At 42.5% G+C, this 15236-nt stretch overlaps 1 protein-coding gene across 10 annotated transcripts in view; it reads right to left on the bottom strand.

Moving 5' to 3' along the window:
* Nucleotides 1-15236, bottom strand: part of DAAM2 (dishevelled associated activator of morphogenesis 2) — a 216917-nt gene that overhangs the window by 34230 nt on the left and 167451 nt on the right. For 7 of the 10 annotated variants that reach the window (XM_083497178.1, XM_083497174.1, XM_083497179.1 and 4 more), the window contains 3 exons: nucleotides 13599-13706; nucleotides 10587-10622; nucleotides 9629-9735 (listed from right to left, as the gene is read on the bottom strand). In XM_083497178.1, coding sequence (XP_083353304.1) covers nucleotides 9629-9735; nucleotides 10587-10622; nucleotides 13599-13706 — 251 coding nt within the window. The remainder of the gene's footprint in view (nucleotides 1-9628; nucleotides 9736-10586; nucleotides 10623-13598; nucleotides 13707-15236) is intronic. The other 3 variants (XM_083497181.1, XM_083497173.1, XM_083497180.1) reach the window with 1 other exon arrangement.

The following is a 15236-nucleotide window of genomic DNA, read 5'->3' as shown; positions in this document are numbered from 1 at the left end:
TACATCACTTAAGCTGAGATATGTAGCTAGTATAAGTGTACGATTGTTGGATATAAGCATATACCAGTTGCCAAGGTAGTAGATGATCTGTATCAGTACCCTAATGTGGAGATTAGAGGGCTTAATCCAGATCTAGATTTGGGGGCCTTTCCATGCAATCTGCACTGACAAATTATTCATTTGTCTCAAAGAGAGCTTTATTTCTCTATGCAAATTGCTGGCGTGGGGAAGCCAAACTGAGGGGAAAGGGTTAAAAAAGGGCATATGCCCCACCCTAGAGTCTCAATTCAAATCAGGGGCCCTGTAAAAAGAAAAAGAAGTTCTACAGTTAGGGAGACACATATTTATATAACTTATTGTCTAGTTTGGCCCTCAGACTATACTAAGCCAGCACACAGCTGCAACTCACGCAACCACAAATGCGCTCCTCTCTCTCACACCTAGAAATGGATGAGCAATTGGGCCAAAGGGCTGTTAATCACGTATTTTCATTATTATTGACTAACCACGCAATGGATCTTAAAATAGCCAACAGTAACGTAAAGCAGATGTGTTGCTTTTTAAGCAAAAACAGGTGAACTGGTTTGAACGAAAACCTAAAGCAGATCCCTAGAATCTTTCCACTCAGGGTTGAGCGAAGATGACTACTTGGGGGAAGAGGGGGTGCTGGTTGTAATGGACACACCACATTAAAGTGTGATTACAGCCAGAGGAGAAACACTAAATAAGTCATATCTCATTGTTGGATATGTATCAGCAGTGATTTTCCTACTGGTTTTATAGGAGCCAAATATAGATTTCTCCCACTGGCATAACAACTGACAAACCCCAGACTGTGTGCATAATTGAAGCACCATCATCTCTGCTTCTTATTTGTTTACTAAAAAACAAAAGCTATGGAATCACAACCAAGTTAAGCGGTTGCTGGCGCATAAAAGCAGCAGAATGGAACACGGTAGGGCTACACTGAACAACACCTTTGAATTTTTAAAGTGAAAAATATAGGGGGTTTTTTGGCAAGGCAAAAAAACAAAAAAGCTCTTAAAACCCAAAGGTACTTTTGAAGATGAAACACCCCATCTGTCCCAATCAAATGATACTGCTGAAATTACATGATTTCCAAGAACTGGTACCCAAACTTGCTTGCTTACCTCTTCCCTCCCAAACCATTTCCCTTTTATTATATTGTATCTTATCAGGTGATGAGTCTGTGGGCAGGGGGTGTATTATATTTTAATCCGTGTATACTCCTTAGAAAGTTGGAGGAGGAGGAGAACTTGTATAGGGAAGGCAGAAGCATCAAAGAATGTTCTAGCATACTGAGGCCTACATCCTGTAATCGTTGTAAAATCCGAGTGACTTGTCCAGATCATAACAAGATTACATGGTGAACACTTATAAGCTGCCCATTAAAAGCAAAAAATCCCACCAAGAAATGACTGAGATACAGCACCTTACTATTTCTGCTCTAATTGGAAAACAAACAAACAAACAAACAAACCCTTGAATTAGTCTATGCACAACCATAACATACATTTACTTATTTGACTTTTGCCGAGCTTAACACTCTCAAAAATCCAAGAAAAATTGTAGGGATGTAACCCTTCTAGATTTAGTTAAAAACCTTCATGAGAAATATGAGGTTTCATTAAAATTCTCATTTAAGTCAGGAGCAAGTCACACTGCAACAGGGACTCAGTGCCAGATGCACTCATCCCAAAAGAAAGATGGCTCCCAGAGTAAAGCTGTGTACACGCCATACCTTTAAAACACACAACTTCCCCCAAAGAATCCTGGGAACTGCAGTCTATTAAGGGAGCTTTGAAATGTACCTCTGCAAGGGATAAACTACAGTTCCCAGGATTCTTTGGGGGAACCAATGTGCTTCGATGTTGCGTGCACAGACTAAGAAAGAAGCTTGCAGCTGCTGAAGCCAGTAAGTTGGTAAAAGGGCATAGCTGTCAACCTTCCCTTTTTTTGCGGGAAATTCCCTTATTCTAGCGCCGTTTCCCACTGCTTCCTGCTGCTATCCTGGATTGTTAGATATCCTGTAGACTGTCCCTGGGACAGGTGAGGCTGCTGATCCCTTATTTTCAAATCTGAAAGTTGACAGCTATGTAAAAGGGGGACCAGTGGTGTGTATGTGACTCACTGACAGAGGAAGAAAGAGTGAGTAAGATTGTGAGAAGCTCTACATTGACAGTGCCTGCTACCTTCCTTTGCTGTCCTGCAAGATCTGTCTGAGCCTGAGGCCCATTCTGTTGTGACTTATTCTTCTATCACCCTGCTCTCCTATCTGCCACATTCCAGCACCTACGACTCCTTTTTCTTCTGCTTGCTGAGACCCCATATTGGGCTTTTACAGTTAAAACTGCTAATTATATTCACTGCTTTCCTGACTTCTAACCTTGGCCAGGTAGGTTTCTGAAGATTACGGGGAAAACAAAACACTGCTTATTTCTCTTTCCCACCACATTAAGTCACGCAGAGCTGGCGAGACCCAAATGTCTGAGTAATCTCCAAGTCAGGCTGAAGCTGCACTATTATCAAAATGCTCCTAAAATGATACTCAGCCTGCTGCTGCCTTGATCCCCTTAGGACACATGAATGACCCCTATTGACTCTACACCCTCATTCATCACTAATCTCCTCAGGACACCTCAGCTGATTTAATGTCAGTAGACATGAAGTGGCTTATTGTTTGGCCATCTTGCACAGAGAAGGGGGAGAGGGGAGGAAAGAGACAGTGACTTATTTCAAATATGCCTGGGAGTCATGCTGGATTTGCCTTCTATTTCTTTACATCACAGCACACTTCACGGATGTGGCTGTCTCGTTTTTCTCCTTCAAGATGGTCACTGGTTGGGTTTAAGCTAACTGCCAAAACTCTCATGCAGAAAACACTCCACATTCATCAGCCATCTCTCCTCAGAGAGAAGGAGCACAGTGCTATGCTGCCGCTCCATCTTTAAGCTGTACTCGCTTTGACGGAAGATGCGCTGCCACTAACGCAGGCAGGGCCATTTAGTCTAGAGCCACGCCTGTCCTCAAAACCACCAGGATACGCTTATGCTCATATTTGGGAGAAAGGAGGATATTTTCTCCTATAAAAATCAATTCATTTGCCTTATCAGTATAAACCATACAATCGAGATAGATAATAATGAAGCCATGCAAAGCACAAATGCACACAGCCTTCCATGAATGTTGCTCACCAAGACTTCACGTAGCAAATGGAGGGGCCAGAAAGCTTTTAGGTGAGAGCAAGGGGTTTGATGCATATTAACAGGCTTCCTTTCCCGCCCCACAAGATTATTTTTCTGCATGCACATTTCCTCCTTATAGGGAACACAAGAGAATTCCCTTGTTTGTAGAGGAGAGAAATGGGGAGGCTCTATCGGCACAACAACTATCTGTGAGCAGCCTCATGTGTGAAGCTGCATGGCCATAATTTCCAAGATGGGAGAAAGGCTACTTAGATCTTCACGATGTACTCAGCCTTTCCCCTCTGTAATAACTATCAACAAGACACCTTCATGAGCCCATGGAAGTCCATCTTAAAAGAGGGATGAGCAACTGGTGGCCTTCCATATTATGTTGGACTTAAAATTCCAACTAATCTGACCACTGGCTATGCAGCTAGGGCTGATGGGAGTTGAAGTCCAACAACTCCCTCTCTTAAAGGAAACGGTAGTGGAGCTGATCTGAATATGCAAAGAAAATCAGTTGGTACAACTTTGCTGGGACTGTACTACTTCATGGGGGGGGGGGAATTCATAAGTTTGAATGCTCCAAGTTATAGAAACATCCCCGCATGTCAACACATACCAGAATTTTCAAATGGAAAAGGCATCTTAATTCTTCTTCCATCATTTTTATTCACCCTTGTTACACACCTGCATGCCACACCTGCAGTCAAGTTTCTTTGTTTGCAACAATCCTGCAAAGTACGACAATGCGACAAATGCCAGTTCTCTGATTGCAGGGATTGAGCAGCAAGCACTATCTCCATCCATTCTGATGGACCCCTCAACACTGCAAAGGAAAGCTGGGTAAAGAAACAAGCCACCAGTTTAGCGCATTCTTAAAGTTCCCAATTTGATATAGCTCAGCTCATCTTACAGAAAACAGCAGGCTTGTAGCCAGAACTTGACAGATTGCAGAAAGGGGACCGAAGTGTCCACGGGGCAAGTATTATATGAATCATATCATAGCTATTCAACAAAAAAAGCTTCACTATCGCCTTCTGTTAAACACTTCCTTGTTTCAGACCACTTAATGATGACTAAGCAGAGGGTCAGAGAGACAAGAATACAAGGTTTCAGAAAAAGGACAATATGCCATTGAGCAGGCTTCCTCAACCGTGGCCCTCCAGATGTTTTTGGCCTACAGTTCCCATGATCTCTAGCTAGCAGGACCAGTGGTCAGGGATGATACAGAGGATCTGTATACTTCAGCACAGGGGAGGCAAGGTGCTTTTCAGACCTATAGTTTAAGGAAGTACTTCCATCAACTGGGGTTTTAATGTGAGTATCAATCTTACACTGGCCAGAAGGCTCATTTGTATTACAAATACTTCTTATCCGCTTTATTTCCTGCATTGCCACTGACATCAATACAAATAGCGTGGGAGATGCTAAAGTTAATTTTAAGCCTCAGGTTGCACAGCTTTGATCAGCCTTCCCCAACCTGGAGCCCTCCAGATGTATTGGACTGCAAACTCTAGCCATACCTGGCTGGAGATGATGGGAACCGGACGTCCAAAACATCTGAAAGGCATCAGGTTGGGTTAAGGCTGGCTTTGGACAATATTTTAAACTACAGGGGAAAGGGCTGGGGGTGGGGGAAAACATGAGTCCACACAAGGCTCTGTGATATATGGAGAGCTAATCTGAGCACATAGCCTGCTGATAGAGATTTAAGACAGGATAGCTTCACATGGCTTGCTTGATTTAACTAGAGAGCTTACTATGCACTGAAATGGAGGTAAGGTCATCCATCAAATGTTAGCTTTTTTAAAAAAATGAAGGAAAGAAAAACCTTGAGAGGTTCATGGCTTTAAGCCTTACAAGGAGTTCATGGCTTTAAGCCTTACAAGCAGTGTGCACCATACATGCAATGCCGATCTTCCTTTGCACTTCCCCTCGGGAAGAGGGGTTTGAATGATAGCCTAAATTCTGATGCAGAAAATGAAGAAGGGGGAGGGGGGGTTGTCTCCAAAGGCAAGGCAACAAATGGCTCCTGAAAATGGCTGAAATCTGGCTTGCTCCAGATTTAAGGAGGTCTAGTCTTTCTCAGTCACACCAAGGACTCCATTCTATAAAGCTGAAGAGATTCCAGGTCCATTGCATTTCAAACCAAAAGACTGCACCATCAGTCTCATTGTCTGCTGGTATACCTCTTATTGCTCCCATGGAACTGCAAACGCTTATCTCATCTATCATTCCCCTAGTTCTCCCATGCCCACAGACAAAGAAAGCTGCCTTATACTGATTCATGTCACTAATCCTTCTAGCTCAGGGGAAGCTCAGGCCTGCTACCCCTCTGTAGCAGATCTGGCAAAGGGGCACACAAGGTTACAAAGGGAAGAAGATCAATGAAAAAGAAGCCTGCTCAGTCAAGGAAGCTTTTGCCAGCAGAGAAATATGATTGGATACAGCCCACAATCTTTATATTAATTGGCACAGGAACATCATACGCAAAGGTCTATTGAATATTCCATACGTACCCATGAAAGAGAATTTCACCTATATGCATGAGAGAAACACACATTTAAGAGCAAAATACATGACATGCAGTGCTGCATTACTTTTCAACTACAGTGGTACCTCGGGTTAAGAACTTAATTCGTTCTGGAGGTCCGTTCTTAACCTGAAACTGCTCTTAACCTGAGGTACCACTTTAGCTAATGGGGCCTCCCACTGCTGCCGTGCCGCCGCTGCACGATTTCTGTTGTCATCCTGAAGCAAAGTTCTTAACCTGAGGTACTATCTCTGGGTTAGCGGAGTCTGTAACCTGAAGCATCTGTAACCTGAGGTACCACTGTACTGGAAAAGGCAAAGTGTTGAGAAGGAGCAAAGTGACTCTGAAAGAGAGCTACAAATTCCACTCTGCACCGACACGGGCCAGCAAATAATCCAATTTTCATCTGCTCTGATTGATACCTTCTTCCCCAGTCTTGTTAAAAGGGAAGGTGGGGACAAAGGAGATGTGATTATTTCCCACACCAGCCAGCTTTCGCTTTCTTAGGTCCTATGAAACACAAGCCCCACCTGACCCTTTTGAAGACAGTGTGAAAACATTTCAAGTCGTGTGTGTGCATGCAGGGGAACCCTCTGTGCAGCCATTTCACTTTAAAGGGCATGACAGCACCGTGTAAACAGAAGGGGAATAAACTGCAAAGATATATGCAACGTTTACAGCCAAATGAAAGCAGCTGTTGAAAGAGAGAGGGGGCACCTGAAAGCAGGGGACGGTGCTCAGGATGTAATGTGGTGCTCTCAATTTACACATTTGCATTTTCACAATGTTCAAAAGTGCAGTCCTGCCAAGCACTCCATGGGAGGCCAGGGGGAACAGCAGGTAGGGACACCGTCCTCCCGCCAGGCTCTCGTTCTGAAGCCTTACTAGTCCACAGAAGGAGACAAGGAAGAAGCCAGAAGAGCCAAGAGGCTGAGTGGCAAAATCCCTTTCCATTGTTGCCTGCATCCCATTTTCAAACATGTTTAATCAGGCCTTAGCTGAAACATGGAACAAGATGCTGAGGTTAAGGGAGTGGCGCAAGAGATGCCCGCTGCCAAAAACGAGCTCCCAATTCAGATTAAATGACAATCCAGATGAATCCAGATAATGGTTTATGGATCAGTTGTGTTCAAGTGTGGAAGGATTTACCAAGATATCTTCCAGTTATGCTACAGGCTCAACAAATGTGATTATTTGGATTCTGAGTAATAACTTGCAAGTAACAGTGTAGCTGCCTTCTGCCAGGGGGATTAAATGATAATGTGGAACAAGTGCCTTCAGGAGAGGGGATTTAAAAGTCAACACAGTTGCACTCTAAGACAAATACCTCCCTGAAGATATGTTGGATGAAAACTCTTTCTTTCTCCAAAGCCCTCCTAAAAACACCTCTCCTAATCCGAAATCAGAAACATTCTTTTCCAGTTTGCCACCATTCCATCTAGCAATCTCTGTTGTATCCCCTCTGTCAGAACTTAATAATAATAATAATAATAATAATAATAATAATAATAATAATAATTTATTTATACTCCACCCATCTGGCTGGGTTTCTGCAGCCACTCTGGGCGGCTTCCAACAAAATATTAAAATACAATAGTATATTAAACCTTAAAAGCTTCCCTATAAACAGGGCTGCCTTCAGATGTCTTCTAAAAGTCTGGTAGTTGTTTTTCTCTCTGACATCTGGTGGGAGGGCACTCCACAGGGTGGGTGCCACTGCCACTACCGAGAAGGCCCACTGCCTGGTTCCCTGTAACTTGGCTTCTTGCAATGAGGGAACCGCCAGAAGGACACTCCTTCAAGTATAATGGACCGAGGCTGTTTAGGGCTTTAAAGGTCAGCACCAACATTTTGAATTGTGCTTGGAAATGTACTGGGAGCCAACATAGGTCTTTCAAGAGGTCTCATATTGTGAGACCAAGTGCTCTTCTTGTAATCGTTGAAGCACCTATGCTGTTGTTAATGCCACCCAAATGGTCCTTACTAACATGCTGGGCAGGCAGTGATTCAGAGAAGTAGGAGTCCCATCCTCCTGGCAGGGCTGTTTTTGTTTGTTTGTTTGTTTGTTTGTTTGTTTGTTTTGCTTTATTCCAACTTTGCCACAGTCTAACAGGAGAAATCCCTCTCAAACAGCCTCTTTTCCTCAGCCTCTAAAACTAGTAGCAGTAGTAACTGGAAATAATGGACTACCTGCTCAGAGGAGACCCATTAAAAGAAATGGAGTTATTATTATTATTGTTTATTATTTATTGAATTTATATACCACCCTGTACCTGGGGGTCTCAGGGTGGTTCACAGAATAAAATCAAGACATAAAATCACAAAACACCCAATAGCACCCGCCCCAAAAAAGAGCACACTTTAAAAGGGCATAGGATGTAAACTGGATCAACCAAAGGCCTGGTTGGAAAGGAATGTTTTTGCCTGGGGCCTAAAGGTGTTTAATGAAGATGCCAGGTAAACTTCCCTGGAGAGTTAAGGTAGTCAGGGGTAACTTAAGTTACCTATGATTTCACAAGGTCTACCTCTGAGTGCAACTTAGTCAGGTGCAACCCTTAAAGTTAGATAAATTTGTGTTTTTTTTGCACCGACGATTTTGCTTTGCTTCAGATGCGAGGGCTAGAGCTCAGTGCCTGCAAAAGGCCCCAGGATCAATCCTTAGAATCGCCAGGTAGGGCTGGGAAAGATTCTCTGCCTGCCTGCTGCTGCCAGTCAGTGTTGACAATACAAGGCTAGATGTGGCAAAACTCGTGACGCCAGCAAAAGGCAGCTACCTAGGTTCCCACGCAGTCATGACAACTCTACTAATTAGTCTGAAACTTCCTAAAAATAGAAATGGCAGTCTCATCTCCACAACCAAACAATTCAGTCCTTGGCTTCCCTGCTGCTGCCGCCAAGCACAAGGGGACAGCTACTTACAAACACATGCCAAAAATGCCAATGCACCATCTGTTTGCACACTAGTTCATGTGCAAATAAAGCATTTGCATATTATTATACTTGCAAATGTGATTATATTGCAAAAATAATAAGGGCTAAAAATAATGTTAACAGTTGAAACACTTATTTATAAAGACGTGAAAAAATGACTGAGAAACTATTGTACTTAATATACCAAACTGTCATTTCGTCTCTTTTTTTAATGACTATGACACTTTAGACTGGAAGCATTTGATTAAAAGAGATTTAATACAAGCAGCTTATAGTATCTTGGGGTATACAGCAATGAGGAATATGAGCACTGGAAGTAAAATAAAAATTAAAAATCTGCTAGACCGCAATGCATAAACTAATTAATGAGCCAACAAGCCTATTTGTTTATGTCATTATAGGAATTCATATCCTGCCCTTCAAATATATTCTTGGCCATCTTACAATACAAAATCAAATAAACAGTAAAATCATTTTTAAAACATGATTTGCATTATTTCATGATTTGCATTGTTACAATTTAATCAGAAATAGTGATGTCAAGAATTCCAATGAAAATGAAAATGGTAATAGAAATTACTAGTGTTCACTTGTATGTCCCATGTCCAGAATAGAAATCAATCCAGCAAATATTACTGGCATTTGCTATTGCTGCTGCTTTCAGTCTGCAAATGAGATGCAATTGATTGTGTTCCTGTCATCTGCAGACTGTTTCCTTTGCACTTAAATGAACGGGGTTGAATAATGTAATGAAAACTTAACTTACGTAATTTCACCACGGTGGAAAATAAGACAAATAATGTAATTATAATTATTTTTTTTGCATAAGATAAACTGCAGTGGAACAGAAACAGCACTGCATGTGACAAATATAAGGTTACCTGAAAAATGATTTCGTCTTATATCCCTAACCAGAAAGCAAATCCCAAATAAGTTCAGGGTCAAGCAAACTTACTTGGAAAGGAGGATGACACAGTTCTGTGCTCTCCGGCCATCAATCACAGAAAGCTCTTTGACCTTTCGGGTGGACAGGTACAAATCTTCGGTTGATCCCATTTCCTTCTATAAATAGTTTTTAAAAAACCATGAAAATCAGTGCCATATATTTTTCCTCCTCCTCCTCCTTTTTTTCCTGCCAGTGCAGAAGTGCCACTAGCTAGCCAGTGCTCCAAGCCCAAAGAGTTGAACTTGTGTGGAAATCCATCTGAGATGCAGGATTGTAATGAAAGGGAAGATTAAGGAAGCCTAGGGTAGATTTCTCTGTCCAAGTTCACCAGCTAAACCAGAAACATTTACTTGCAGATAATGGTACATTTACAAACACTGAGGATTATGTGTGCGTTGTGTGTGTGCATATGTCTAGATGTATAAAGTAGGTCTGTTTCTCCTCTCTTTCCCAGCACTGTAAACAGGATTGCATGTGCAGGTTGAATTAAAGTTTTATAGCACAATTAATTTTACACCACATTATTTTTATTATTATTTTAAAAAGAACTAAGGAAAAAACACCACATGCATTATGGTGCTGTGCATGCCCTGGCACCCCAAGAAACACAATGTGTCCCCCAAAAACCAAGCAATGCTAAATCAGGTACCAGTTGTGGATTACAAATAAATAGTGAACATTGAATAAAATCTCTCCACTTCTGCCCAAAGAGGAAAACACCGGGCAGGTTCTTTGGAATGGAGCAAGATATGTGAAAAGGACAGTGGTTTTCCATGCTCCCTCCGTCCCTTGAAATTCATGCAAGGAAATCCTTATTATCTCCTCTCCACCTGCTAAAGTGCAAATAAAAGTGAAGGGTTTCTCATGCAGTAAACAGTGTCGGTCGTGCATCTGCTTCTGCTGAGTCTGCTCATGTAAACAGTGGAATAGAACTCTGAAAGTCAGACAGAGGACAGACAGTACTCACCTGCTTACAGGAAGAAGGAGGGTTAGTTAGCAGGTCCTACTCAGGCAGGATTCGAAGAGAACAGAGAAGGAAACATGCCAACAGTTAGCCACAGCAATAAAAGGCACAGAGTTTACCAAAGCAACAGCATTTGGGTTTCCTAAGTGATTAAAACGCTATGCCAGCAAAATGACTTTTGTTTATGAAAAGAACCAAAGAGGAAATACATCCAGGTCTGTTCTTCTCTCGGCACGTACGTAAGCAGTGAGCTTGCATATTTTGTGCAAAAATACTGCAGACAGTAATTATCAGTGCAATCCTTTGCACATCTGCTCAGAACAGCTGGTCCTATTGAGTTGAAGAACTGCAGTCTAAGCCTCTGAACTCCTTTCTGCAACAGCCATATAACCACTATTTTAAAGCAAGGAATGAATGCACTGAATCGCCTAACAAGGATTAGTCAGGGAGTTCAAAGTAAATTCTACTCAAAACTAAGCATTTGAGTAATATTGTCTCATCCTTTTATAACTAACAGCAGATACATTTCTAGGGAGGGGAGAACAGACCCTTTGTCTTTTCAAAGGATGAAGGAGCAGTTTGATATAAAGGAAAGTGGGAAGAGACATATTAATACCATATTAATTGCATTGAAGAAAGAAATGCTTCATTCATGCTCTCTCTCAAGAACAAAAGAACTAGGGTTTGCTTTGACGTTTGAATTTGGATGCATTTGTTTAAAGTTTAAAAGTCACAAATTCGGGCTAAGTTTTATAAGCAGAGATATCCACAAGCTTTTCACCCCTGCAATGCCCCTTCCTGGTGCACCATGATAAACTAGGATGTCTTCACATAACCACCCACCCAATTGCATTCAAAGCAGGAAGTTTCCAGGTTTGGAACAAGCCAGGATCTTAAACTGCAGTCTTAAGAAGCTGTGATCATTTGCACGCCTCTGCTGTCTTTCCTTTACCAAAGGCCCAGAAAACTATCTTAGGGTAAGGAAAGGAGGTGGTAGTAGATGTTCTCCAGGTCCCAACAGAGGACTGTAATTGGAACCACAAGTCTGCACAACATTTCTGTCAAGGATTCCAGGACTTTTAGCCCCAGCTCCCAGTGAGATAAGATGCCCTGCCAGGGCCTGGGGATCACCCAACTGCCTCTACAGCCTTGCCCTATCCTGCCCAAAGGTAAGTTTCTGGGCAGGAAAAGGTGAGATAACAAAGGGCACATTTGCGAGAATCCTTTGAGCTTTTTTGTGAGCATTCAAACCCAGTGCCTGCAAAAAAATTGAGCCTTTGCACACATCCAGTTGGAACGCTTACAAAGGCCTGGCCCCTTCTGAACTGAGCAGCAAGACACTCATGAACTCCTGGCCAAGGGGGCTAGAGATTAAGCTCAAGCGGCGCCTAGAGACAGAGCAGACTGTGTGCTGTCGGTGGCAAGTTGTACTGACTGGCAGGAGCTGTGCCAGTTAGAAAACAGGGAAACCCAAGGCAGAATGGAAACTGAAGTTTCCACGTTAATTCAGAAATGGCCAGCCAAATCTTCAGAACTTTCTTGTCCTCCAAAAAGTGCATTTTGCAGAGATTCACACAAATAAAATGGGCCAAATCCAGGGGGAGCTCAGAGGTGTTGTAGTCAGGGAAGTTTATGGATTTATTCACTAATAGCTTTCATTGGTTCCATGTCGTAATAGCTGGAACAGGAGAAAATGTCAGAGGATTTAAAATTAGAAATAGCTCTTTTTGTATTTTGTTTGTGATACCACACTAAAAGGGGGAAAATTATATAATAGGGTCCACCACTTTATATTATTGGATAGGAATGATTTAGGTTACAAAGCACCTTTGGGCTGTCATTTTAACAACAGCAGGCTGTTTCAAGACATTTGGAAGAGACCATGTTTTTGGAATACATTCCAATAGTTAGGAAAGAATTTAGGAAGCAGGCAGGATGGGGGGGGGAGGGCAAAACTCCATGGTACTGTTCTAGCTGAATTTCATTCATCAGAGGCAGATAGAATGCAGGTGACTTGCTTTCCAAGAAAAGGAGACAGAAATGCTAATAAACAGCTGCTGTTAAAATAATGTTGCTAATGTTATAATCTGTAACTCATTTGTAGGAAAGAAAAAGAAAGGGGGAAATAAGTGAAGCGACCCCCCCCCCCCAGCCAAACTAATCCAATCTCACTACTGAAAACTCTAATTGCTCAGAAAGTTTTATTCAAGAGGAGTAGGGTTGCAAGAGCTAGTGCATAACAGAAAAGAAGAAAACACAAAATCAGTAGCACTGGATACAAAGCTCAAGTCTGAGAGAACAATAAGAACCCCAAACCAGCTACAAGTTCAAATAACTGCTTGCTTGCTTTTTCCTTTATTTCGCACTAAGGTTAGATGCAACTGCAGAGTTTAAAGCAGGTGTAGTCAACCTGGATCTCTCCAGATGCTGTTTGACTCCAACTCCTATCAGCCCCAGCCAATGGTCAGGAATGATAGTAGTTGCAGTTGAGCAACATCTGAAAGGCCACAGGTTCCACATCCTGCTTTAATCCAAGATAATGTTAACACAGCTGCTTTATTGTGCTCCTGTCTTTAGCTTCGGAGCTGAGGTCAACATCTAGCATCCCTGGGAAGCTGCTGAGCCACTGTCAGGTAGACCACTGCCAATGCCACCTCTGGGCTGTGCTTCATGCTATTTCTCAGCCTGCTGCTCCAAGCAAAACCAGATGGCTTGGTTGAGGGCCCATCTCCCATGATTCCCCAGTGCCTCTGCACCATACTGATGGCTGCCACCAACACTAGGTGTGCCCAACAGAACTCACTGATGGAGGAGGGGGCCAACTGGAGGGAACTTTGCTCAGTCCTGCCCCCTTCCTACCTGCAGCTGGCCTTGCTTACTTTGAAATCTATGAGAAAACAGTCCCCACTGCTTGCTCCTCTCCAATGGTGCACCCCGTCCTGGAAACTATTTCTGCAAAGAAGCCCAGGAAGCTCAGGGTTTAGAGTGGCAAGAAATGAAAGGAAAATGCCTTACCTGGTGTCTCTGATAAGCTGAGAACATTTTTTCAAAATCCTCCAAATCCAGCATCTTGAAAGCCCTTAAATCATCAATTTCATGCCAGATTGTGCCATGTATCTTCTCCTACAGTCCAAAGAGATACAGAAACATTCAGGGAGCAAATAACAATGAAGGCTTGAAGCAGTGTGTGTGTGTGTGTGTGTGAGAGAGAGAGAGAGAGAGAGAGGGGGGGGGAAGGGGGAGAGAGGGAGAATTATTAAGGTCAAACCCCAGTTAAGGTCAGCAGGAAAAAGGCAGAGGGAAATTGTGCACTTCAGAAGAATCAGATGAGTGAGTATCATTATGTAGTCTTCTCCCAATCCATTTAATTACAGTTAACACTATAACATGTAACACCAAACCAGAAATGGTGGCTTAATGCTCAAGTTCTCTCCATCTGCTATATTCTCTAAGTAGCAAAACAAGCCAGGATCCATCACTTAACCATAGTTTCCCATTGCACTGGGCGGGATTCACCTACTGAACCCCATCAGCAGGCGCCCTGTGCTTCCAACTTGCACCATGGGGCTTCCCTCCCCCCCATACCTGTGTCCCCCATGTCAGAAGAACCCCCCAGAACAGCACAAGAGGAGGAGACTGGTATGTTCTGTCCCGGAAGCTGACATTCTTGCACAGATGGGACATCTGTAATAGTGCAATGTTGAATCCCACCCTTTGTGGAGCCAGAAACTATGGTTAATGGCTTCAAAACAAGACAGGATATAGAAGCCATGTTTTTAAACGTGCCTTATGAATCCACTTTTGTTTGGAAGCCACTGAGCCTTGCTTCTTGGTCTGCACTCTAAAATCTGCTTGCAAAAGAATTTCATTGCAGTTTTTTTGTTTAACTGTGAAGTGTCCCCAACATCAATGAACAAAGGCACTGTTAATGTAAAATTGTTAATTTTATGCTAAAGAACTGGAGACTTTAAAAAGAACACAGAAATGTTCATGGGGGGGGGGGGACTCAAGGAAATCACATTGGCAACAATGATGATTTTCACAGCATGTGGTGTCTTATGGTCCCAAAGAAAAGATTACCAAAGAGACCTCTCAAAGGCTCCTGGCCTGAAAGTTCCTGAAGTGCACTCACCAACAAAGTGCATTAACACTTCATTATTGAACTAATTAGGAACAGCCTCCATTTCCCACTCACAGTCATTAAAAAGAGAAAGAGAAATGTGTTATGCTAGAAAGGAAACAAGTTGATGGTCAGAGTAAAAAGAGCAGAGCCTTTTAAGAAATAAGATGATTAAAGGAAGGAAAAGGTGTTTTGTTTTTTTAAAGAAATACAGAAGTTAAAAAAAGGCACAGCAATGTGCATTTGCACTGTCTTGAGGTGGCTGGTTGGTCTGCAAAGCTGTACTCCCATATCAGTGCTTTTTTAGCTGGTATGAAATACCATAACCTCTTTTTTGCAGCCCATGGCAGTCATTTTATGCTGGTACCCACAACACTTATCAAGATATGAGTGCTCACACTCATCAAAAGTGTTGGTCCTTATCCGAAGTGTGGAGCTGAGATGACCAAAGTTGACTGTGTGCCCCTAGATTATTGGAGCTACTTAGAAGTGCATCAGTTTTTCTGGGAGAATCCTAAATATTTTCTTCATGG

The sequence above is a fragment of the Podarcis liolepis genome (genome assembly GCF_965112155.1).
Source record: "Podarcis liolepis genome assembly, chromosome: 3".
Taxonomy (NCBI): domain Eukaryota; kingdom Metazoa; phylum Chordata; class Lepidosauria; order Squamata; family Lacertidae; genus Podarcis; species Podarcis liolepis.
Note: the sequence above shows the minus strand (reverse complement) of the source record. Positions and strands in the feature narration are given on the sequence as shown.